Source organism: Dipteris shenzhenensis, chromosome 5, assembly GCF_047967505.1.
Source record: "Dipteris shenzhenensis isolate YYH24624 ecotype China chromosome 5, Dip_SZ_1.0, whole genome shotgun sequence".
NCBI lineage: Eukaryota > Viridiplantae > Streptophyta > Polypodiopsida > Gleicheniales > Dipteridaceae > Dipteris > Dipteris shenzhenensis.
Window position 1 is genome coordinate 21,069,894 of NC_141600.1, and position 27,205 is coordinate 21,097,098.

Below are 27,205 nucleotides of genomic sequence, written 5' to 3' on the forward strand. Positions count from 1 at the left end.
CGGACAAGGTGTGGGTTGTAGCTGGAGCTCAACGGGGAAGTTGTAGGGGACTGGATCTAATGCTCTGATACCAAATGTGAGAGAATGGTGAGTGAGAGAGAGCAAGAGAGTGAGAGCTGAAAGCTTGGAAGCTGAAAGCTAAGTTGCAATAGAAGAGTGTGAAGAGTACAAGTCAATGAGTGAGAGAAGGTTTTGTCCTAGTGACAAAACCTTAGTAGTCACTAACCATAGTTAGTGAACTAACTGCGGTTAGGGGAAAAACCTCTAAAAGAGGGAAAAGTGCCCCTAACTAGCTTATTATATTACATTGGTCACTGCTGAATTATATCTATAATTCTAACATTGCAAGCCTAAACCCATGTAGAAATGTCTGGATGCTTCAGGTGAGCCAATACAACATAGAGATGGACTGTAGTGTAAGCAAGGTTATATCTACCAATAACCATTGTCAAGACTTGGCAAAATTTCAAAAAATAAGTATATAGCTCTTGTGCTCTTGATTCAAAACCAACCATATGTCAATTCCTATGACAAAAACAAGCCCCACAAGTAATTTCATTTATTCCAATGTCCCTGCTGACAAGACTAATTTATATGTGGATCGTAAGTCCAGTTCTTATTGACGGACCAACAAGCTGTCAGAATTTGAGACACGTTTGGGAAAGTGTATTTCTAGACTAAAGGTCTATAGCAAATGACCGTGTGAAGGGTACTATGCACAAGAAAGACGATTTTCAATTGAAATGATCCTCAGTGTCATTAACACGTAGTTTAACTACATCAACAATTACTCTATACAGCAACGTAAGTATAACCGATCAAGAGCCCACGAAATGGATAGCTCAAATCCATGGAAAGTGTACTTAAAAGTTAACCATGTTGGAAAGGTCACCTCCAGATCTGTAAGCCCCCAAATGAGGAGAGCATGGGGGAGGGAGACCTAGGGCAAGGTATGCTCAAAGAGAGAGGGCAACCGATGGCACAACAAAGGCGCCTGCATGGCGGGCCAAGTGGCGAGTGTAGTGGGCAGGGTCATAGCCTGCAAACAGGCCCTGGACATGGCGAAACATGGCGGGTGACATCAGCAAGGGTACGGCCGCTGTACGGATCAGTACGGGCTGCTGCAGGGCAGTGTACGGAAGGTGTGCAGGGTACGCCAGGGTCCAGACAAGGGCTGAGACAAGGGATCAGTACCAGCATGAAGTCGCACTGTTGCAGCAGGTATTGGGCAGGTCTATGGCCGGCAAACAGGGCTGGCAGGTGGCAGGGTAAGCAGTCCAAAGGGGCTCGGCCCTGCATGGAACAAAGGGCCAGCAAAGGGTCCTAAATAGGGCTGGATAGGCAGCCAACCAGCCAACCAGCCAACCATCTGGTTGGTTGGTTAGGGCTGCTACAGACCAGCCAGTCAGCCCAATTAGGGCTGGCTGGCCAGTTGGTTCTGGAGGGCCTTGTGCCCTATATAAGGAGGGCCTTTGTGCCCTCATATCTAATCACTTGGAACAGCACAAGTACCAGCAGAAAGGAGCAGCAGGGAGCTTGCCTTAGGCCTCATCAAGGAGGTAAAGGGAGCACACAGGAGCTGCAGACTTAGCTAAGAGTGCTGCCCACCTAGGCTAGTGCAAAGACAGCAAGGTGGAAGGGAGCTGGACCGGAAAGTCAATAGAAGCTCGAGGTGGAGCATGTGGGCTCAAGTCTAGAGATAGCCGGCAGATAGGAGAAGGACCTTGTGGTAAGATCAGAGGACCACACCATTGGTGGGACTCTGGATCTAGCTCTTTTGTATTGTATCCATAGCTCTGGACGGAAATATATTATTTTGGTGGTTTCCCTGTCTGGTTGGTTCATTGTCTATTGATGAGTCTGCACACCTATGCTATGCACATAAGTTAAAGAAGTTTGTGATTCCACACCCCACACCACCCTGTGTGAGCTCCTGAGCAATTCTATCAGTGTTTTGTTGTGCGTACCCTCTGTTGGGTCATTTCTAACAAACCCAACTGTCAAATTCTTTTTTTTGGGCAGATAACTGTCAAAATTCTGTTAGAGGTTGTTACCCTACTTTTATATTTCAAGAACATCATTAGATTCTAGGCTCAATTTCTCAAATTCAGAAACAAGTCTGCATATTCCTTTTGGTGCCAATTTTCATCATGTCCTGATCATTTCCTCTGCAATTGAATATTAGAGGCCAGTCATCAATTGAGCCCATATTCTCATGTTAAAATTCACTTGGCATCAGAGTGCCCTACTGTGCTCCATAGACCTCCACCAACAGCTATGCCTCAAAATAATGCTCAGCCCATACCTCGCAATGGAGGACAGTTCCCCAACTCCCCGAACCGTACTTTGGATAAGGCATCTAAATCGGTAAATGAGCACTTGATGAAGATCAATACTCCTACAATGGTCAAGGATAAGCATGCTGGACAATCCATGGAGGAGGTAAAATCAGCCTATAAGATCGCATAGAAGCAAGAGCCTACAAAGTAAGCGGGCGTAATCCTGGAGTATCAGACACCAGTTGCCAATCTTGAAGTCTATGAGAACCATCACGTGGAGGAATTGGAAGGAAGGGCTGCAATAAATCACTTATTTTCCTCCATATAAGTCGATGATGTATACCAAGAGGAAAACGACAATAGGCATCCGGAAATGATAAGATATTTCCCTAATCATGCACTGCATCTGCAATGTAATGAATCCCAAGCTTCATAAGATTGTATGCCCGAACCGGTTCCTGTAAAGCAAGAGGGATGTCAAACACTTAACTCCAGTGTATGTTTTCTTGACAAAGTGAGTTAGGCTGAGCTGAATTAACAGGAGACCATTTAACTTTAGAAAGCATGCACTTCCAATCTTGAAGTAATGAAGATGAGTAAGGACAACCAGAAATCTTTCCTTTAAATTTGCCAATGACCACCTTTCAATGATCCGTAATCCAATCCCCATAAGCCTGTGTCCTAGCTAGCATGATAGCCCATGGCTGTTTTTGCTGAAAAAAGGTACAAAGCATGGTAATCTTTTTGGCCAAGATATGAAAATGAATGTTAAGTATGTTGAGACCCCCATGTAGCTTGGGGGAACATAGAAAAGGCATACTTAACAGCCTCAAGCCCTTCCTGCAAGATTTTGTCTTCCAAAAAAGCTCCATCGCATGTGACATGAAAGCATCTATGTCTTTGGAATTCCAATGTAAAAGAGGTAGATAGAATTGAACATGAGCTATGATAATAGATTGAACAATCCTAAGTCGAACATGCAGAGGCCAAGGGAAATCACCTTTTTGGGTTGCTGCCACCCTTCATTTTGTGAAGCATCTTTGTCGTTCAATTTCTCTTTACCGGAATGCTCTTTGGCATCTGCACAAACCTCTTTCCTGGTAGAAGTCAAATCTCAGAGTCTTGCGGAGAAATAAGCTGCCTTTAAAGCAACGACTGTTTCTTTGGAGATGTTTGGTGGGCATTTTTCCAGTAGGGGTCACTTTGGCTAAGCGCAGGATTGCAGCTCCTCATTGTTTGAGATGTTCCAGTTCTTCTCAGCCTATTCCACATCTTCTGTGGTTCTATCCTCACTCCAGAGCTCTCTTGGATCGTATTTCACACTGTCTTCATCTGCGTTTCCCTACTCATCTATTTGGGAAATATTTCTGGATCTTTGGGAGGCTGACTTCAGTGCAGGCTCAATACTCTCTCTTTTTTCATTGGGTGGGCACTCTGGACTGTTTGGAAACAAAGGAATCAGGTTTTCTTGGGGCAACCATTGCTCCAACCTTACGAGTTTTTCAGAGCCTCATTACGACAATCTCTGTATGATGCTTGTCATGAGGATGACTTGGATGTATCTTCTTTAGAGGTATTTTCCCACTACTTCTGATTGTTCTGAATAGTCTATTCTGTAGACTATTCTCATTGTAAAAAGCCTTTCTAATATAAATACAGTGGTTTCACCCCCAAAAAAATGTGTGTGTGTGTGCGTACATGCACGCGCGCTTCTATTTTGGACCTGTCCTCTTCCACGGGATTTCTTTTTCCGATTAATGACAAGGCTTCGCACTCATTTTCCATCCACTTCCTTTGGGAAGCGGTTTTGGTTGTTTGGAAGATATGCTCCTATCCCGGAGTATGATCATTTCTTCTCTTGGTGTCAATATTGAGCTCTTTGTTCATTGTATCATGCTCGTACCATTCGACTGTATGAGAACTCTTCAATGAATGTATTCCCATAATTTCGAGCTTCTTTGCTTCAATCTATACAAGATGCTCATTCCTTTGGAGACCTTCCTCATGCCCAGTTGAAAGTTTTTCATTACTGTTTTTAGTCATGAGTAGTGCTGTCCCACCCTGGGACAGCTACAAATGCAAACAGTTTCTTAATACATAATTTCTTCTACCAACACAAAAATGTGTATGCACGCGTGTGTGCGCACAGGATATAGATTATCCGACACCTTCTCATATAATTATATCTTTTCAGAGCTTGTAATTGGCTGTCCCTTTTCATGGGACTGTTCTTTGTAATATAAGGACAACTGGATTTCGCCCAAAAGATAAAAAAGGCGTGCGCACGTGAGTATATGCGTGAGTGATTGTGTGGAACACTATGTACGGACTGAAGTACTGCATGGGCACAAGTGCAGGGGCGCGTGCACGCGTGTGTGTGTATGTGTGTGTGTGTGTCAGTGAGAGAGAGAGCGTGTGTGAGCATGAGCAAGCTGAGCGCCCCGCCAAGATCTTCTTACAGGCCCCCCTTCCGTCCGTACACTCGTACGGTGGCCATACGGTTTTCGGACGACCGTACCAGTGCCTAGGGTAGCCTCGCCATCCCTGCGCAGATCTGAGCGCAGGCCCGCACACTATCTCAGACCTCTATTTTTTTTCCGTGCATACGTACGCCTTTCGTCAGTCCTCCCGTACAACTCAGTTTCCAGCGCCCTGTCAGCCTCTCCGTACAGCCCAACCTCTTCCGTACAAATTCTGCGGGTATTTCCGTGCAATCCATTTTCGTCCGTACAAACTTTTCCGTACAGCCCCGTTGGTGTTCCGTACAGTTCATCCCGCACAATCCCTTCTGTGCAGTTCACTCCGTACAATCTCTGCCGTACAGTTCTAGGTTTTTTCCTCTGGTGCTCTTCCGTACAGTTCTCTGTCTACTTTATCTTTCACTCTATATCCCTCCGTACAGCTCTTTCTTGCTTTGCCATATTTCAATCATGGCTTCAGGTTCGGATGTGTGTGCATATGCTCGCAAAGAAAGACCCGCAGATGCCAAGCGCCGTCCTTCTCAGCCTGCATCACAAGATGATGAGCTTACTATCGAAGCTCAATATGTGTTTGATACACTTAAGGATGACTTCCAACAGTCACGACAGGAATGGGGCAAACCAATTCTATAGGTCACATACAAATTGAAATTGCCATCCCTCGTGAATCCTCTCAGGAAGCTATCTCAAACCGCGGTAATAATATTCTTTCCAGGAAGAATCCCAGCAGCCAGTGATGTTGCACAGTGGATCAAGTCCATCCTTCGAGGATGCTTTGTAGAGGGTGTCTATTTTGCATCTAGGGGCTTTTATGAGGTGCACTTATCAGATGCTTTGTGCAAGCAGAGGCTACTTAAGCTTTCTCCCCTCTTCTACGGGAAGCAAATGGTACATGCTATGCCTTGGTCACCCAATAAGGATTACCAAAGTCTTATACGACATCATTGTCCTGTATGGGTTGAGGTTGTTAACTTCCTGGATTATATGCATGAAGAATTGCCTGGCCTGGCTACTTCTATGGGACAGGTCATTTGTCCTCCACGCCCCATGGGAAACCGTAACAGGTTCTGCATCCTCTGGGACACTGATACACCCACCCCTCCTATTGCAGTGGAAGTTGAGGGAGTGCAATTGGGGAAAAAGTATTTTGAATTGAATGGGGTGTGTTTGCAGGAGCTTGCTTTGCCTGCCACAAGTTTAGGCATCTAGCCTCTGAATGCCCAATGGTTCTACATCAACCCCCTCCTAATGCCTTGCCGCCCCAGACACGGGAAAAGAATGAGAATTTGCAAGTTAAGGCAGCAAATAGAAATGGAGCAAAGAATGCCAAATCAATCAATCAGGTGCAATCACTTGCTGGAAAAGGAAAAGAAAAAGAAAAAGAGAAGATGAAGGAATCTGTGGAAACAGATCGGGATGGTTTTCAACAGCCCAAGAAGGTGGTTGTATTGAAGCAACGCCCCTTTCAATCACGTCAATGGGATGCTTCTTCTCCCTCACCAGGACAGGCTTCCACTTCAGCTCATGTCCTTCAAAATTGGGTGGGGGTTTTGAAGAGAGGCATCCCCATATGTGATTCTGAAGAAGGGGAGAATGCCATATCTTTCATGGATCATGAAGGCATGCAGCCCATGCAGGCATAGGCTTTGCCTCTCTGATATCTTGTTTCACCCTAATACTTTTCTGTATATATCTCTTTCATGCATCACACACTCAAGTGCTTTACATACAATGTACAAAGCCTCTGCAATGTCTTAAAGTGGAGGCTTTTCTGTAATTATGTACATAAAATGCAGCCAGATATTGTTTGTTTGCAAGAGCATAATCAACATGAATGCTCTTGGACGAACTCTTTCTCTGATCTCCAAGAGCATAATCAACATGAATGGCTCTTGGACGAACTCTTTCTCTGATCTCCAAGATGAATGCCAAAATTATTTTCAGAAATTGTTCTCTGCTCCTGGTTCCCCATCAAATCAAATGACTGATGCGAGGACTGAATTTCTTCAATATGTTTCTAAGATAGTGGAAATGGATGATGCACTTACATTGGAGAGACCTTTTACTGACACAGAACTTGATAATGCATTGTCCCACATCAGCAAATACAAGTCCCCTTGCTGGGATGGCCTTACGGTGGAATTTTATATTTCTTTTTGGGATGATTTGAAAGATGTCCTTTTGCAAATGATCAATGTTGCCTGGCAAGAAAATCACTTGCCGCACCTTTGGAAGCATGGCATAATCAAACTTGTGCCCAAAAAACATCTGTGTGATCATATGTCGAATTGGAGTCCTATTACTTTGATGCCTGTAGTTTACAAACTCATTTCCAAAATGATTGTGTATAGGCTTCACGAGATGCTGAATGCGGGCCTTCATCCTCATCAGTATGGGTTTGTGCCGCGAAGACAAATCCATGACAATATCTCCAATGCATTGACTGCAATTGAATATGCTAAGTACTCGCATCAAGATGTGCTCATATTGCAGGTAGATATTGCTAAGGCATTTGACACTGTTCAATGGGACTTTATCTCTCAAATCATGACAAAGTTGGGCTTTGGTCCCAAGATACCAAATGCTATTTATTGGCTTTATTCTGGCTTACTTCTCAGTGCATTCTTGGGGGTCATCTATCTCGGTCATGGACATTGGCTAGATCAGTTAGACAGGGCTGCCCTCTTAGTGCTCTCTTCTATGCCATTGCGACCCATCCCCTCTTGATGTATCTTGATCATCTTACAAACACAGGGCAGATGACTGGTCTTAAAATCCCTAGGGCTGCATCTTTTTTGGCACAAGCATATGCTGATGATTCCTTCTTTATGCCACAGAACTCTCCTCGGGAAGTTCACATGCTTATGACCACACTATCATTGTATGGATCAGCAGCGGGATTGCATGTTAATTTTGACAAATCTAAATTGCTCCCCATGAAACAATGTGATTGGCATTCTATTCTCTGGCCAGGTCAGGTAGTCCATTCCAAAGATGTCGTCAGGCATTTGGGATATCCTATAGGATGGCATATCACCAGGAAGCAACAGTTAACATGGATCTTCCAAAGGCTTCAACATAAACTAGAATATTGGAAAATCTCTACTTGGCCACTACATGTCAGGCTCAGAATAGTACAGTCTATCGTAATGTCCTATGTTCAGTTCTTTTTGCCTTTGCTACATTGGTCCTCCAGAGATAGTTCAGCCTTTATGTCTCAAGCTATGGAGTTGTTATGGAGGACAAAAACTGCTGTGAAAGCATTGAGACTGATGAAGATGGAAATGGTGTGCTCTCCAAGGATGCATGGTGGACTGAATGTTCTCAATATAAGATATCGTGTACTAGCAAGGAAGGTTACTATGCTCCATACTTTCTTCCGTCAACAACAGCCATGGACTTGTATGATAACATCCATGTGTGTCAACATGAGGACATCTGCTTATGGCCATTGGACTACTGATCCTTGGGAGGTTGTCATTGGGAGATTTGTAGGGAAGATACCTGGCTGTCCTTTCTCTACTGCTCTGATACTTGATTGGAAACAGGTACTTTCTAAGGTCAAATGGGCCGATAATCGCTCGGGGACAAATTCAATGAGAAAAGAAAGTATTCATTGGAGTGCCATCTTTGACATTCCACTTGCTTTACAGGAACCAGTTCGAGCATATAATCTCATGAAATTGGGAATTAGATACATCAATGATGTGGTAGATGATCAGGGTTATGTCTTATCTTTTCCTCAGGCCACTGCTTCCTATGCATTGGGAATGCATCATAGGTCGATATGGAAGAAAATTGCTGATTTGTTACTTCCTTTTCTACCTGTTCCTCCTGTGGCTGGCACAGACAGACTTATGGATTGGCAATTGCAACCCTCTGCTACATGCTCTCATCCTGTTCCTCCGCCTGCTTTGACCTCCATCAAAGCCTACAAGCTTCTTCAGCCAACTCCATGGATTCAGCAAAATGCTAATACTCTGTGGCATATCAGGAAGCCCCTCTCATGGTGACAGAAGAATCTCCGCATATTATGAAGTGTAAAATGCCTTTGAAACAAAGACTTTTTCTTTGGAGATGCATGACAGGCACATTGTCAGTGGGAATCACACTTGCCAAACGTCACATTGCACCATCCACATGTTTACGATGTCAAGCTCCTTCAGAGACTGCCCCTCATTTGCTTTGGCATTGCCCGGGTTCTAGGAACCTCCTTGGGAGAATTTCAGATCATCTTCGGCTCCGTTTCCCGAGTCACAGATTTGGGAAACATTTTTGGTTATTTGGCAGATTTATGCGGTCTTTGTCTCAATACTTACTATTTCTCTCATGGGTGAGATATTGGGCTCTTTGGACAATCTGGAGTGAGCATAATTGGGCATACATGGGTCGGCAAATTCACAGGTCATATGAATCTTTCCGAGCCTCATTGCGGCAATCCTTATACGATGCCTGCCATGAGGGTGATATACATGTTTCTTGCATAGAGCTTTTCTTTTTATGTTTCTGATCTCTGGGATACTCTCCATTTTGGAGACTTCCCATCTTGTAAATTTATGAGAATATAAATATACTGCACTGGATTTACCCACCAAAAAAAAAAAAAAAAGTATGTGTGTGTGTGTCTGTGTTTGTGTGGTGACGAGAGGAGCGACCTCTGCTGTTCAGCCTCGTCAAGGTTTCCGTACAGCCTCCCCTTCTGTCCGTACACCTGTACGGTTGCCATACAGCTTTCGCACACTGTTCGTACGCCCGTACAAATAGATAGGTTAGGTGTGACGTACCTCCGCACAGTTCTGAACGTACTTCCGTACCCGTCTGCATCTCCATACAGTTTTCAAGAAGAACATGTTTTGTACGTCCGTACAGCCCCGTCTGCATCTCCATACAATCCCGTTTGCATCTCCGTACAGTCCCCATCTGCATCTCCATACAGTCTCGTCTGCATCTCCGTACAGTCCCATATGCATCTCCGTATAGTCACGTCTGCATCTCCGTACAGTCACATTTGTTGTTTCTGTACTTCTCCGTACAGTCCTGTGTCTGTACGCTCTTTTTTCCTTTTTGTCTTGTCGTAGTTCAATCATGGCTTCAGGTTTGGATGTTTGTACATATGCTCGAAAAGAAAGACCTGCAGATGCTAAGCGCCGCCTGTCAGAGCCTGCATCACAAGATGATGAACTTACTATGGAAGCTCAGTACATGTTTGACACCCTTAAGGATGACTTTCAGCAGTCACGACAGAAATGGGGTAAACCGGTTCCAACGGTCACGTACAAATTGAAATTGCCATCCTTCGTGAATCCTCTCAGGAAGTTGTCTCAAACTGCGGTTATAATTTTCTTTCCAAGAAGAATCCCAGCAGCCAGTGATGTCGCGCAGTGGATTAAGTGCATCCTTGGAGGATGCTTTGTAGAGGGAGTGTATTTGCTTCCAGAGGCTTTTATGAGGTGCATTTATCAGATGCTTCGTGCAAGCAGAGGCTTCTCGAGTTCTCTCCCCTGTTTTACGGGAAGCAGATGGTACATGCTATGCCCTGGTCCCCAAACAAGGATTATCAAAGTCTTATACGACATCATTGTCCTGTATGGGTTGAGGTTGTTAACTTCCCGGACTATATGCGTGAAGAGTTGCCTGGCCTGGCTGCTTCTTTGAGACAGGTCATTTGTCCTCCACGCCCCATGGGAAACCGTAACAGGTTCTGCATTCTCTGGGACACTGATACACCTACCCCTCCTTCTATTGCAGTGGAAGTTGAGGGAGTGCAATTGGGAAAAAAGTATTTTGAATTGAAGTGGGACGTGTTGGCAGGAGCTTGTTTTGCCTGCCACAAGTTTGGGCATCTAGCCTCTGAATGCCCAATGGTTCCGCATCAGCCCCCTCCCAATGCCTTGCCGCCCCAGACACGGGAAATGAAAGAGAATTTGCAAGCTAAGACAGCAAATAGAAATGGAGCAAAGAATGCCAAACCAATCAATCAGGTGCAGTCACTTGCTGGAAAAGGAAAAGATAAAGGAAAAGAGAAGATGAAGGAATCTGCGGGGATTGATCAGGATGGTTTTCAACAACCTAAGAAGGTGGTTGTATTAAAGCAACGCCCCCTTCAATCTCATCAATGGGATGCTTCTTCTCCCTCACCCGAACAGGCTTCTACTTCAGCTCCTATCCTTCAAAATTGGGTGGGGTATTGAAGAAGGGCATCCCCATATGTGATTCAAAAGAGGGGGAAAATGCTATGTCTTAAATGGATCATGAAGGAATGCAGCCCATGCAGGCAAAGGCTTTGTCTCTCTGATGTCTTGTTTTATTCTGATACCTTGCTGTATATACCTCTTTTATGCCTCAAACACTTAAGTGCTTTACATACAATGTACAGAGCCTCTGCAATGTCTCCAAGTGGAGGCTTTTATGGAATTATGTAGATAAAATGCAGCCAGATATTGTTTGTTTGCAAGAACATAATCAACACTCCATGGCTGGTCATCATGACTATTTTGGCGGTTATGATCTATATTATGCTGGTACCACTACCTACTCAAGTGTATGCATACTGGTTAGACATGAGCTGGAACCTCAGTTAGCCTTCAATATCAGCAGTGGCAGATGGATGGTCATACAATGTAATGTCAATGGTGATATTCTTGAGTTTGCATCAGTCTATGCTTCCCAGACCTCTGCCATGAGGGCTTCATTATGGGATTCTTTATGCAGATATCCATGGAGATCCAATGCATTCATCTGTGGAGATTTTAATAATTCCCCTTTACCAAGAGATAACACCACTTCAAGATCTCATATGCTATCATTGGAAAGGCAGAAATGGGATACCATGCTTCTTTCTGTGCAGGCTGAAGATTTATGGCTGCTTCTCCAAGGGTCAGTGCCTGCATATACTTTTCATCATAATGCACTTACTACATACTGGGCAAGGCTTGACAGATGGTATTTGTTTTACCCACAATAATTTACAGATTTTAGCCCTATCTCCTTATAGATTTCTCATTGAGCTTGTCAGATCATGCCCCATTGTGGATGAATTTGCAGCTTGGCATGCCTTTGGATGATTTGCCACCCCTTTCCAGTAGATTATTGCATGTTAATCAGGCTTATTTCCGACATCACTATTTTCAGCAAATGATCAGACTTGCAATTCATCCCTTGCCTTTGAATGCCCAGGAGCACATGAATTATGATTGGGACAGTTTTGTCTCTCGTATGCAGATGTCATTAGGGAGTATGGCAAATGGCATATGACTGAATGGAGGAATGAGGTTAAATGGGCAAAAAGGACGGCACAACAATTGACTGAATTTTCTCAGTTAAGGCCTCTTTCTGATTCAGAAAACGATTCCCTTTCACATGCTCACATTAAATTGACTGTTAATGATCAGAGGAAATTGCACAAATGGCAGAATAGGGCAAGAATGAAGCCCCTCATGGATAAGGGCTGCTCATCAAAAGCCTTTTTCCAGGGCTTGCATGCTACTCGACAGAAAAACTCATGTCTAAGGGTAAGGAAGCTCGATGGCTCTTGGATGCACTCTTTCTCTGATCTCCAAGATGAATGCCCAAATTATTTCCAGAAATTGTTCTCCGCTCCTGGTTCCCCATCAAATCAAATGACTGATGCTAGGACTGAATTTCTCCAATATGTTTCTGGAATAGTGGAAATGGATGATGCTCTTATCTTGGAGAGACCTTTTACTGACACAGAACTTGATAATGCATTGTTCCACCTCAGCAAATACAAGTCCCCTGGCTGGGATGGCTTTACGGTGGAATTTTATATTTCTTTTTGGAATGATTTGAAAGAAATCCTCTTGCAAATGATCAATGTTGCCTGGCAAGAAAATCAATTGCCGCACTCTTGGAAGCATGGCATAGTCAAACTTGTGCCCAAAAAACATCTGTGTGACCATATGTCAGATTGGAGGCCTATTACTTTGATGCCTGTAGTTTACAACCTCATTGCCAAAACGATTGTGCATAGGCTTCACAGGATACTAGATGCGGGACTTCATCCTCATCAGTATGGATTCGTGCCGCGAAGACAAATCCGTGACAATATATCCAATGCCTTGACTGCAATTGAATATGCTAAGTATTCGCATCAAGATGTGCTCATATTGCAGGTGGATATTGCTAAGGCATTTGACACTGCTCAATGGGATTTTATCTCTCAAATCATGACAAAGTTGGGCTTTGGTCCCAAGATAGCAAATGCAGTTTACTGGCTTTAATCTGGCTCTACTTCTCAGTGCATTCTTGGGGGTCATCTGTCTCGGTCATGGACATTGGGTCGATCAGTTAGACAGGGCTGCCCTCTGAGTGCTCTCTTCTATGCCATTGCGACCCATCCCCTTTTAATGTATCTTGATCATCTTACAAACATAGGACAGATGATTGGTCCTCGATTGGTCTTAAAATCCCTGGGGCTGCATCTTTTTTGGCACAAGCATATGCTGATGATTCCTTCTTTATGCCACAGAATTCTCCCCGGTAAGTTCACATGCTTATGACCACTCTTTCATTGTATGGTTTGGCAGTGGGATTGCATGTCAATTTTGACAAATCTAAATTACTTCCCCTGAAACAATGTGACTGGCATTCTATTCTTTGGCCAGGTCAGGTGGTGCATTCCAAAGATGTAGTCAGGCATTTGGGATATCCCATAGGATGGCATATCACCAGGAAGCAGCAGCTAAAATGGATCTTCCAAAGACTTCAACATAAACTGGAATACTGGAAGATTTCTACTTGGCCTCTCCATGTCAGGCTCAGAATAGTACAGTCCATTGTAATGTCCTATGTCCAGTTCTATTTGCCTTTGTTGCATTGGTCTTCCAGGGATATTTCAGCCTTTATGTCTCGAGCTATGGAGATGTTATTGTCATGTGCATGGATTGGTATCTGACGTGTACTAGGTACACAGGACTAGCTCACGTAGCCTGGGGAGGCTTAGAGCTAGGCAGGCTTGATTCTCGGGTTGAGTGGCAAGGGTACGAACTATTTATAGGTCTTCGCTATTTTTGGCGCTCGGGGCCCGAGTCTATAAAAGGGGCCCAGGGGGTTCAATTCTCAGTGTGCAATTGGGAGCGAGTTTCGTTCCCAGGTGCCACGTCTGTTCCTGATTGAGTCGCGGACGCGCGCCTGCATCTTAGCGTAGCCCAAGGCCCAGTGGCAGATCCAGGGCCTCACAGCGCCACCTGGTGGTATGGGACACCAGGCTGGTTTGGATCTGATTGGGAGTTCGTGCCAGTAGCTCAGCTTGTGGCTCGGAGGGGACATCTTCTAATTCGGGATCACATCCCGTAGATGTCATGGTTGGGTGGTGAGCAGCCTGCTCAGTTTCTCACGTGGTGTGTGTTTGTTTTGCAGATCAGAGGTTTCAGGAGTGCGGGGATGTGTCAGTTGGTATCAGAGCCAGCTCCTGAGGTAGAAACTTCTGATGCGAGAATTTTTGACGAATTCTTTCTCCAGGTATGCCCTAAAATTCGAAATTTGCTGCTGAGAATTCTGCTGGGTTCCTGGGTTATCAGGGGTGGGCAGGATGTAGGGAAAAGGTAGGAGAAAGAAGGAGAGAGTTTCGAAATTCCTGAAGGGTGCTGAGAGAAAGGGAAACGTAGAAGGGAGAGAGCAGAGAAGAAGGAAAGAGAGGCGGAGGGACTGACAAGGGCTGCGGGGGAGGCAGTGATTGGACGCCATGGCTGGTACGGATTTTCGGCCAGGGCAGGGAGAGGTGCGTTGTGCAGGAACAGGGTACGACCACCCTGCGAAGAGGGTTGCTTTTTTCGAAAAAGCATCACCCTCCAAAGCTGGGAGGGTGAGCCTTTTTTGGAAGCAGGGCTTCCTAATTAGGCTGCCCTGTTCCCTATATAGATGGGCAGGGTTCCAGCCCCAGCCATAGCCTTGCAAACAGCCCTCACTGCGCCATCGAGTTGCGGGACAGCCTGTGCCAGGCAGCCGTATAGCTGCGTCATCAGCCACCGTAGCCTGCGTCAGCCGCTGTACGGCCTGCATCAGCCGCTGTACGGCCTGCGTCAGCAACCGTACGGCCTACGTCAGCCCGCCGTACGGACTGCGTCAGCAGCCGTACGGATCGCGTTAGCAGCCGTACAGCCACGTCAGCCATCCGTACAGCTGCGTCACCTGTACGGTCATCAGGATTCCGGATCGCTGCAGGATTCCGTACGCTGCATCCGGCATCGAGTTCAGCCAGACTCCGGGATTGTTGCGCCTCCGGTTCGCCAGTTTTCAGCATCTCCTTCCGTCAGCATCTCTTGGGACGGTTTTCCTCTGCTCCATTCTCCTTTTTGCTTTGATTCAGTCAGTTATTTCTCTCAGTCCATATTCAAATCAGATTTCAGTTATGTCTGATTCTGCAAATCCCGAGTTCACCATGGGAGAGCACGATTTGGATTACACTCCTGTGGGAGAGGAGGATCAGGGTCTTTATGATGACCTGATTACGAAAAAGGCCTTCAATGAATTCACCACTGCTCTGGATGGAAAATTCGAGCAGGTTAATGCAAATCAAACGAGGTTGACACAGCAACTCCAAGGGATTCAGGCGACTCTCACTCTTCTGGCTAGCACTGTGCAGGCACTCACGCATGTGGATGCCATGGCTTCAGTGCTAGGCCCGAATATAACTCCAGACCCTTTTCCAGGAGATCAAAAGTCTCGAACGAAGGAGGTAGTTGACACTTGGTTACACAAGTGGCAGGTACACTTTCAGTTCCACCCATACCCAAATGAGAAGAAAATCCAGCTTGCAGTGGGTTTCATGTCAGGTAAAGCGTTGCTATGGTGGAAGGAACTCCAGCCTAAGCCAGATACATGGACAGATTTCGAAGGGGTCTTCAGGAAGGAGTTCCTGAAGAAGGAGGACGATTCTGATATCGTTGGCAAGCTTAAAGCCCTCGATATGTCAAAGTTAAACTTGTCCTTTGAAGTTTATCTTCAAAGATTTCGGGATCTGCAAACCAGGGCCACAAAGATGGATCCAGTGACCCTGTTAGGTTTCTTCGTGGATGGTTTGCCAGATTCATACAAGTTGCAAATAAAGAACAACAAATGCACAACGTTGCAGGAGGCCATGAATTATGCGCGCATTTATGATGATACCATGGCCGGTGCCAAAGCAACTACAGTTTCCGACACGAGTGGAAAGAACAAACGCAAGTTCTTTCAGCCTACGACTGCTACTGGGGAAACGTAGTCTACGGACAACGCCTCCAAGAAAAACTTCACTCAAGCAAAGAATGGTAAAGCCCGTTTCCTTCGTACATTGAGGCTCAAGAAAGAAGGACGTTGCTTCTATTGCGAGGAGCGGGGCCACACCAAGAATGAGTGTCCAAAGCGCAAGAACCAAACGTTGGTGCTTGGACCGAAGCTCCAGGCAGGTACAGGTACCAAAGCCAAGGGAGTGAACCAAGTCTCGATGACAAGTATTTCTGTAAATGTCATTACCTGCCCACTTTCTTGTAATTGCACTTTCAATACTTCGTTGTTTGGTTCCCATGATCTTTTCCGAGTTTATGGAGAAGTTATGGACCAACAGGTTCACATTCTCTTTGATCCGGGCAGCTCTCACAACTTTGTTAATTACAAATTTGTGCAGAAGATGGGGCTGTCCACAGTACCTAGCGATCACACCTATGAGGTGCAGCTGCCAGCTGGGAAGCAGTTTTGGGATCGCAAGGTTGAAGCGCTTCCTATCCGGATTCAAGCCTACACAGGGATTCTCACGTGTTATGTTATGCATCTTGAGCATGTAGACTTGTTGATCGGAATAGAGTGGTTTAAAACCCACAATATTCAGATTGGATGGACGGAGCATACACTTTCTTTTGTAGATCAGGACACCCAATTTTGTATTCAGTGTGATCAAATTCCCTCTTCTCAGGGACCTCTTGTATCTGCGATGCAGCTTCGGAATATATTAAACACTTCTCATTATGATGTCTATCAGTGTGTTTTGATTCCGCTTTCTTCATTTGTTGTCTCTGTAATAAACAAAAATGATTTAAGTATGTTTGAACACCGGGAATTGAGAATGTTGTTAGATAGTTTTCAGGATGTCTTCCCTGCTCAACTGTCGGAAGGTTTACCTCCAGAACGGGCAGTAGATCATCGCATAGACTTAGTCCCAGGGGCTCAACCTATCAGTGTACCACCTTATAGGATGAGCCAGGTAGATGAGGATGAGTTAGCTATCCAGCTACAGGATTACCTGAATATGGGCTATATCCGCCCAAGTAAATCACCTTGGGGTGCACCTGTCCTCCTAAGAAAGAAGAAAGATTCTTCTTGGAGAATGTGTATAGATTACAAACGACTAAATAAAGTGACAATTAAGAATCGATACCCTCTCCCTCGTTCCGATGATTTGATAGACCGTTTGGCCGGAGCGAAGTATTTCACTAAGATTGATTTGCGTACGTGTTATCACCAAATCCGTATCTATGCTAAACACATAGATAGAACCGCATTCCGAACTAGGTATGGTCATTACGAGTTTCTTGTATTACCTTTTGGTTTGACCAATGCTCCTGCTACTTTTCAGCAGATGATGAACGACTTGTTCAGGGATTTTCTCGGCAAATTTGTTATAGTGTTCTTAAATGACATCTTGGTATATAGTCGAACGCTTGAGGATCACATAGGACACCTCCGGATTGTCTTAGTTATTCTAAGACAGCATAAGCTCTATGCCAAGATGAGTAAATGTGACTTCTTTATGAAGGAGATCATTTACTTACGACACAAGATTTCTTCTGAAGGTATTAGCATTAATCTGGATCGTATCCAGAAGGTTTTAGAATGGCCTATTCCTTAGACTGTGAAACAACTTCGTTCTTTCCTAGGATTTACGGTATTTCTACGGAAGTCTGTGCGTGATTATTCACATATCATGGCACCCCTAACAAACATATTGAAAGGTCGTGGACGCAGGTCTACTCAGCCAATCTCTTGGAATGATGTAATGAACAAGGCTTTTGAAACCTTGAAGTTTTCTATCAAGGAGGCACCCGTTCTTGCATTACCCGATCCTACCCGGCCTTATGTTTTAGAGGCCGATGCAAGTGATTATGCAATTGGGGCAGCACTATTCCAAGAGGGCAGACCTGTAGCTTTCGAGAGTAAGAAGATAGACGACACTCAATATCGTTGGCCCACACTCGAGAAGGAACTTTATGCTGTAGTGTATGTTCTTAAGGTTTGGAGACACTACTTGTATGGTTCAAAGTTCCTTGTATTGACTGATCATCAGTCAATTAAGTATGTGTGTGATGGATCTGAATTGAGGGGACGGAAAGCTAGATGGGCAGAATTAATGCAAGATTTTGATTTCGAAATACGTTATCGTAAGGGTTCGTTGAATAGTGTGGCAGATGCCTTAAGTCGAGTTAAGTTTGTAAATGCTCTGTCATTTACGGAAATATCCTCAGACCTATTTCAATCCTTGAGAGGGCTATACGCAACTGATAGTCATTTCAGTTCTTATTGGCAGAGAGTCCAGGATGGGAGCTCCATGGTTGACCAGGACTCAGGGATTGTGCCACCTACGGTACAGGCGGCGGGAGGTCAGTGAATGATTAGGAACGGCTTGCTGTTCCAGAATGAAAAGATTTGTGTGCCTGATGTTCTGGACCTTAAATCCAAGATACTCTGGGAGTGTCATGATGCTCCTAGTGCTGGACATCCGGGTATACATAGGACTCTGTCTCTTGTGAAGCATACCTTTTATTGGCCTAAGATGCGTGCATTTATTGAGAACTAAGTAGTAGGTTGCCGAGTTTGTCAGGTTACTAAGGCAGAACGCCTTAGAAGCGCGGGCTTATTACAGCCATTACAGATTCCAGGTAATAAATGGGAAAGTATTTCCATGGATTTTATTACTGGTTTGCCTCGAACGCGCAAGGGTCATGACTCCATTTGGGTCATAGTTGACCGTTTGACAAAAATGGCTAGATTCCTACCTACTAGAACAACTATTTCAGCTGTTCGGCTGGCTCACGAGTTTGTGGACCACTTGTTTAAGCTGTATGGTTTGCCATCTGACATAGTCAGTGATAGGGACTCAAAGTTTACAAGTAACTTTTGGACACTTATATTTGAGAAGTTAGAAACTACTCTACGTATGAGTTCCTCGGATCATGCACAATCCGATGGCAGTATAGAGAAGGTCAACCAGTTGGTTGAAGACATGCTTCGGGCATATGTATCTAAGAGACAGTCTTCATGGGAAGATTATCTACCTATGATAGAATTTGCTTACAACAGTGCAAAGCATTCTAGTACTGGTTACAGTCCTTTTATGCCTATGTACGGGTTTCAACCTAAGTCACCGGTTATGGTTGGATTAAAAGGAATTCAAAATGATGCTGCTAAGAACTTCTTGCTAGATATGCAAGAAATGTTGCAGTTTGCCAAGGAGTCTATTAGAAGTGCCCAAGATCGGGACAGATTTTATGCTAATAGACATCGTTCGCCTAGAGAGTTCTCTGAAGGAATGATGGTATATTTGAGAATTCCTAAGGAATCCAAGAGCCTAACTACTGGTTTGGTTCCGAAATTATCCCCCAAATATTGTGGCCCATTCAAGGTCATTAAAAAGATTGGACCAGTAGCATATCGACTAGAATTGCCTCCTGATGTTAAAGTCCATCCAGTCTTTCATGTCAGTAGACTGAAAGAAGTTTTGGGTGCGGATGATCAACTTGTTTCTCCTCACGAGATAATAGAAGTTACTGATTTGACTTTTATTCCCCATGAACCTGAGTGTATTCTTGAATTTCGTGACAGGCAGATTCGCAATCGATCTATCACGGAATACAAGATCAAGTGGAAGGATCGTGTTGAGGAGGATGCCACATGGGAGACATTACAAAACCTCCAGAGAACATTTCCGCGTTTTTTAGCGAACTCAGGAGTGAGTTCTTAGAGAAGGGGGAGTATGTCATGTGCACGGATTGGTATCTGACGTGTACTAGGTACACCGGACTAGCTCAGGTAGCCTGGGGAGGCTTAGAGCTAGGCAGGCTTGATTCTCAGGTTGAGTGGCAAGGGTACGAACTATTTATAGGTCTTCGCTATTTTTGGCGCTCGGGGCCCGAGTCTATAAAAGGGGCCCAGGGGGTTCAGTTCTCAGTGTGCAGTTGGGAGCAAGTTTCGTTCCCAGGTGCCAGGTCTGTTCCTGGATTGAGTCGCGGACGCGCGCCTGCATCTTAGCGTAGCCCAAGGCCCAGTGGCAGATCCAGGGCCTCACAGCGCCACCTGGTGGTATGGAACACCAGGCTGGTTTGGATCTGATTGGGAGTTCGTGCCAGTAGCTCAGCTCGTGGCTCGGAGGGGACATCTTCTGATTCGGGATCACATCCCGTAGATGTCATGGTTGGGTGGTGAGCAGCCTGCTCAGTTTCTCACGTGGTGTGTGTTTGTTTTGCAGATCAGAGGTTTCAGGAGTGCGGGGATGTGTCAGTTATGGAGGACAAAAACTGCTGTGAAAGCATTGAGATTGATGAAGATGGAAATGGTGTGCTCTCCTAGGCTGCATGGTGGACTTAATGTCCTCAATATAAGATATCATGTACTTGCAAGGAAGGCGACTATGCTGCATACTTTTTTCCGCCAACAACCACCATGGACTTGTATGCTAGCATCCATGTGTGTCAACATGAGGACTTGTGCTTATGGTCATTGGACTACTGATCATTGGGAGGTTGTCATTGGGAGATTTGTAGGGAAGATACCTGGCTGTCCTTTCTCTACTGCTCTGATACTTGACTGGAAACAAGTACTTTCTAAGGTCAAATGGGCTCCTGATAATTGCTCGGGGACAAACTCAATGAGAAACGAAAGTATTCATTGGAGTGCCATCTTTGACATTCCACTTGCTTTACAGGAACCTGTTCGGGCATACAATCTCATGAAATTAGGAATTAGATACATACATGATGTGGTAGATGATCAGGGCTATGTTTTATCTTTTCCTCAGGCCACTGCTTCCTATGCATTGGGAATGCATCATAGGTCTATATGGAAGAAAATTGCTGATTTGTTACATCCTTTTCTACCTGTTCCTCCTGTGTCTAACACAGACAGGCTCACGGATTGGCAATTGCAACCCTCTGCTACATGCACTCATCCCATTCCTCTTCCTGCCTTAACCTCCATCAAAGCCTACAAGCTTCTTCAGCCTGCTCCATGGATTCAGCAATATGCTAATTCTCTGTGGCATATACGGAAGCCCCTCTCATGGTGGCGGAAGAATCTCGGGATGTTATGGAAGTGTAAAATGCCATTGAAACAAAGACTTTTTCTTTGGAGATGTATGACAGGCACATTGTCAGTGGGGGTCACACTTGCTAAACGTCACATTGCACCATCCACATGTTTAAGATGTCGGGCTCCTTCAGAGACTGTTCTTCATTTGCTTTGGCACTACCCGTATTCTAGGATCCTCCTCAGGAGAATTTCATATCATCTTCAGCTCCGTTTCCCGAGTCACAGATTTGGGAAACATTTCTGGCTCTTTGGCAGATTTATAAGGTCTTTGTCTCCATACTCACTATTTCTCTCTTAGGTGAGATATTGGGCTCTTTGGACAATCTGGAGTGAGCATAATTTGGCATACTTGGGCCGGCAGATACACAAGTCATATGAATCTTTCAGAGCCTCATTGCGGCAATCCTTATATGATGCCTGCCATGAGGGTGATATGGATGCTTCTTGCATAGAGCTTTTCTCTTTGGTTTTCTGATCTTTGGGATACTCTCCATTTCGGAGACCTCCCATCATGTAAATTCATGAGCATATAAATATATTGCACTGGATATTGCTTTAAAAAAAAGTGTGTGTTGGGGGGGTCGAGGGGGGGGGGAGAAAGAGTATTAACACCCGAGGGATGCCTCGCGGGCCTATGGGACAAAGTACACCTTGCTAAGTACTAAACTATGCTAATCTAATGAACTCAAGAGCTCAAACAAAAGCAAATACCAACTGAAGCAAACTAACAGCTGGGACTCAGAAGCCAAAGCCCGCCGGCATCGTAGTGGCTCTCCAGTGAGCGGAGGCACAATCCATGCAAGGTCAAAGTGCTTTGGCCCGACTAGAGAGAGAATGCTTCCAGGCGCACTTTACCGACAAAGGGCTGGCTTTTCAACATTTTAGTGCGGCCGACTGCCATGTATGCAGCACCTTTCTAGGGGGTTGATCTCCCGATGACAAAGTGGAGGAGATTTGAGCCGCTACAAGTGACTATGGGATCTATGATGGTTCAAAGTAAGCCCTCAGTCCCACATAAGATAGTACAGACAGAGTTCGCCTTGACACATCTCCAGATCAATGCCATCTTTCAAACAGTGACATTCATCCACAGAGTCTAAGACTTACCTCACTGGAGACTACTGAGGCTGGCCTTAGAATCATCCACGCGACTAGCAGAGAGTGGGGCAGACACATGGTATCCACATGGTTTGCCAGGCACAGTATTCAGATGGACATGCTTCCCCCCTTGCAATACAGCATGGACGCACCACCTGAGTGGATCCCATGAGATGAGATTAACCATATCATATGGTTAGATCTCCTCCATCTCCATACATCTCAGACTTGGGAGGGTGGCCACGAGCTCCCCGCGAAGACCCAATTCTATCGCAACCACTTCCTGAGATACCCACTAGAGTGAAGTCTGCCAAATCGTAAGTATCGGAGGGATTCATCATCAGACCCCAGTATCTCAAGGACATAGGAGTCTCACATGCACTGAGAATCGAAATTGGACAGATGCAGGTTTCGTCCCATCATTTGAGGATTGAGATGGGGAGAACAGCAGGTATACCCAGAGAGAAATGGATTTGTATGCTATGCACATTGGGGGTGGTGGAGACAAAGGAACATTTTCTGATTGCCCAGCCTACTATGTGGTTGAGACAAAGGAACATTTTCTGATTGCCCAGCCTAGACATCAAGGTTTATGTTGTCTCCTGTCTAACGTTATGGACCGGGGATACATCACCTGCATTATATAACAAATTGTAATCCAATCTCTCCCAAACCAATGTCACAAACCATATGATCGAGTTAAAAGAGGGCATTTTCAAAATCAAGTAAGCTGAAGGATTCCCCTCCTTTCTGCAGGCATCTTGCCTAGTGTTCTACATTGGCCAGAGGGCACACCACCTTCGTTAAATGTCCCATGATTCAAGATGCACTTTTCAGGAATGGTCAGCAGATTCCTTCCGTAGAATCACTTATGGAGCAATCTGGACTGACCTTTTTATAGTGGGACTGTAGATCAAAAATTTGGTTACACCAGAGACAATACTTCTCCAGCTGCTCCTTTCCTCTTTTATCTAGATTGCACAAGGAGGAGCAGACATTCTAAATGTCTACCATTTAGTGCCAAGCACTTTTGTCTGGGAAGAATCTCAGTAGTCTCCAAGAATCACCCTCGTGTCTTCAAAATTTACAAAGCACAATGCAAGCTCCTCCTTCGATATGATTGTATCCCTACATGACAAACATCCATTTAAACTGTTCATGATCCACAAGCACCACATGATGACTCCCACAAAAAAAAGTTGTGGCAAGCAGCACAACAGCATCCAAGATGCTAGCATTCACTGCTTTGCAATGTTTGAGGAAGATATTGTCTTTCTACGTGCCTTTGTGTACTAGACATTTGTGCACTAGACACAGTACATACGCAGCTTTTCACTTTTTTAATCATTGTGAGATTTCTTTTATTGGTTTGACCAAAATGCTAGAACTTTAACTCTCCTTACAAGCAAAATTCGTTTTAAAAAAAAAAGAAGTAAAAATGCCATTGAGATAAGAAGAGCAGCCTGCCTTCACAAGAAGAGGAAATTACTTTCTACACAAATCTGCATGTGCAGTACAATCTACTTTCCCCAAAAGGATCCGTCCATCAGTTTCAGGATTGTATCTGCAAAGATATTAATTAACAGCAATGAATATCAGTATGACGGCAAAAGTCAGTTTCAGCACTGTATCTGCAAAAACATTGTTTAACGGCACCAAATATCAGTATGACAGCACAATCAACCACTTATCCAGTTTTCAAGCAGAAAAACCAAATAAAATGTAAGGAAAGATGAGCACCTTTGAGCAATTATTGTTGCAGCTTTTTCCCAGGATGGTTTCTACAAACATAATAGGACATTGTAATCAATATTGCAATCAGCAATAACTTTTGATCCGATGTTGTCATCCCGCCAGAAATAACATTTGATGTACAAAGATTAGCAGATCATTAATGAACTCGAAACATCCCATTTACTTCAATTCTTCTCAACCCAACAATATCCCAACACACACAACAATATCTATTATCAATACAAACTCCTAGATAGATGTTCTCACACTTGAATTCTTCTGCCAATAGATTGAGAAAGACTTGGGTATGCTTTTTTCCCTTTTTGATATACACAAACTGCCCTAGAATGGCATGGGAAGAATAAGCTTTCGTACTACAGACAGAACAATTCATAGGAAAACTTTGCAACATTCTCTCTTTAACAAAAGCGAAGAGTGTTGTTGGAGGTAAGAAGTCTTATTTCAACGGTGTCCACCATGGCTGCTCTGTAGCTTCTTATTTTATCCTACAGAAAGAAGTTGATCTGGTTTGTTTCTAGTCATCCCTGTTAGCTTGGGGGGTTGCTTTGTTGGCTAAGTTTGTAAGGGGTCTTTTGGAAACATGCATATCACGTGGTTTGGATGAGTTTAATAGGCTTAATGACATGGAGAGGCATTGTGATTGGCTCGTGGTAGCTGGCTCTTGCATGGTGCACACTTGGTGATGAGGAAATGGTACAGTTCGCCTGGCTTCTATAATACCAGAGGGTTGGCAGTATTCTTCTCCTTTTTCAAGCCGCAAGCCTGTGTCGTGCTGCTAATATAGAATCTATGAGAGTCGCTTGTTTAGTCTTTCCCTCCTGGTAGCTTGGTCGGACAAGCTGCTCATAGTAAGTCCTGGTAGTAGAGTCGAGTCGAGTCGTCCTCGTACGCAGAAACAAGGCCAGTAGGCACGAGCTGTTTTGTCTCTGAATAAAAATTCATTTTGAAATTCAACTGTGTTGCAATCTTTCTCTGGATCGTGATTTTCATGTTGGATAAGCCGTGAATATTCTAAGCTCCTGTGTCAATATTTTACTTATGTGTTCAATAAGAGAGGGTGAAAAGCTATGTGTATTCCAACAGTTTCATATCTAGTAATTGTTTCAGGTCGTGAAAGATGAATCACATGATGCAATTTCTTACATATAGTACCAGAGCAGGACAATCGAGAGCCTATGAGCCATCGAGATGTCATTTGATCTGAGAAAGTGTGTGTGTTTGCGGGCATGCGTGCCCACACACACACTTAGAAAATCTTTCATAAAAGCGATGTGGCTTGAAATCACAGAACTGGCATGACATGCTACAGGTATGTGTCTTGGCTTGGTAGTTCTCTTTTCATATTTAAGGGATCTGCAAACATTACCTTCTTTTATACAATCTTGGCTGCATGTTCTACCAGTAGCACTACAAGGATGTTGCTCAAGGACCAAGAGAAGCTATGTTAAGTTGTCCTCATTTGTGAGGTACATTGAGCTCCTCAATGATTCCTTATTAGAGCATTCCAAAACCTGATTTTGCTTACTCCTTATTTGAGCATTCCAAAACCGGATTTTGTTTATTCCTTATTTGAGCATTCCAAAACCAGATTTTCTTGGCCATGTTGTTGTGTTACAGGACCATTTGTAACCGTTCACATTTAGGATACAGTACAAGCTTTTAGCCACAGCCATAATTCTGGAAAGGGTAGTGAAGGGCTGTGTAGACTGGACACCAGTGGATGAGGGTGAGTATGATGGTGAGCTTGAGGTGATGCTAATAAAGTCACAATGAGAAAGTGGGGGCAGCACGTACTATGCAAGGACATGGACATTTTGAATTTTGAGAGACACTATGAAACACTGGACACATTCCAAGGTGCTATGCAAGGACATGGACATTTTGAATTTTGAAAGGCATTTTGAAACACTGGACACATTCCAAAATATATAAATCAAATCAAAACACAGGTGATGATTGTACAGTAACCTCAAGTATACTTATCAGCAGGCTTACACATTGTATAAAAGTTCCACCGTTCTAGCATGAATCTCTCATTGACATAGAGTTTTCTATTATTTCTGGCAAATTTAATTTGTGTTCTCATCTCAGGGGCTGTTACATCAAATATAGGAGAGCATCTCATTTGTAGTTATAACCCACAACAACATATCAGCTTGACCACATGCACCAGAAGAAGAGGAGGCGAGCTCTCAACTATTTGATTCATACAGAAGTTCATGTAATCAAAACATATATCCTGTGCTCAGTGTGGGTATTTTAGTCTGCCAGATACTCTCAGCTTGTTCTGTCCATCAACATTCCATCACAAGCATAGCATGTGGCTCCTAAATTGTTCCATAGGCTTCTAAGCAGAAAATATATCGTTTGCATTTTACAAACCCAAGGGAACCTAATCCTCCTTCTATGCCAACTTATAATTGTAGCTATAGAGAATATAAGGAGTAAACTATGAAAATAAACTCACCAAACGAGTACTCCAGTAACACCACGGAGCATAAAAGTTCACAACCAAGATGGGATACCTGCAAACAAAGAAATAATAAGCTCCACCAAACAGATAAAATCACATGGCAGTAAGATGAAACTGGCCCCCATAAAGCTTTAAGCTCTAGAAAGCCCCGACAGAAATTTTGAAGAGCTATGAGTGTTTTTATATGATGTGGAATGCCAAAAAGCATCATAGCTGTTCTACACAATAAGAGCAGGCTTTTACTCAAAAAATTGTCGCAAGCACAAAGACACAGACCTAGTGCAGATATAACAGGGGCTTGCAGTATAAAGATTACAAGCATTCCCCGCTATCCTTCCAAATGCCCTAAATATGCTTTCGTGATCAGCTTAAAGAAAGGAAGTGGCACTGATTCCTGGACGTGCACAATGTGTCCTATACACATGCATCCCATTCTCACTATCACCCTATACATTAATCCTCTTTCAAAAAGACGGGGGCATCATTGATGCAACATAGAAGAAACCTCTGCACTAAACCCTATTGATGGACTCGCTAGTTCTAGAGCTACTGATAATTTGTAAGCTAAGACTAAGAGCCAATGAAAGGGAGAGAGCAATCAGATGAGACACCACCACTACATGCAAAATGCCCTCCTCCCTCCAAAGAAAGTACTCGTTTGCATCATCTCAGAATGCTGAATAAAATGTTGTGGATGAGGATGAGGTGGTCGTTCTCCACATCTACAAATTCAGACTTTTTTTTCCAGAGAATCTACAAATACAGACTTGAGACATGGGCTGGTCATTCTTGTGTACTTCCTCTTCCAAACTCCTGGACATACTTTT

General features: G+C 44.2%; 1 protein-coding gene across 1 annotated transcript in view; it reads right to left on the minus strand.

Annotated features, from left to right (window-relative positions):
• The window catches only part of PDIL5-3 (PDI-like 5-3), a 140,178-nt gene that overhangs the window by 52,781 nt on the left and 60,192 nt on the right, over window positions 1-27,205 (minus strand). The window contains exons 6-8 of the mRNA XM_087374842.1: window positions 26,373-26,430; window positions 23,891-23,931; window positions 23,640-23,714 (exon numbers count right to left, since the gene is read on the minus strand). Coding sequence (XP_087230968.1) covers window positions 23,640-23,714; window positions 23,891-23,931; window positions 26,373-26,430 — 174 coding nt within the window. The remainder of the gene's footprint in view (window positions 1-23,639; window positions 23,715-23,890; window positions 23,932-26,372; window positions 26,431-27,205) is intronic.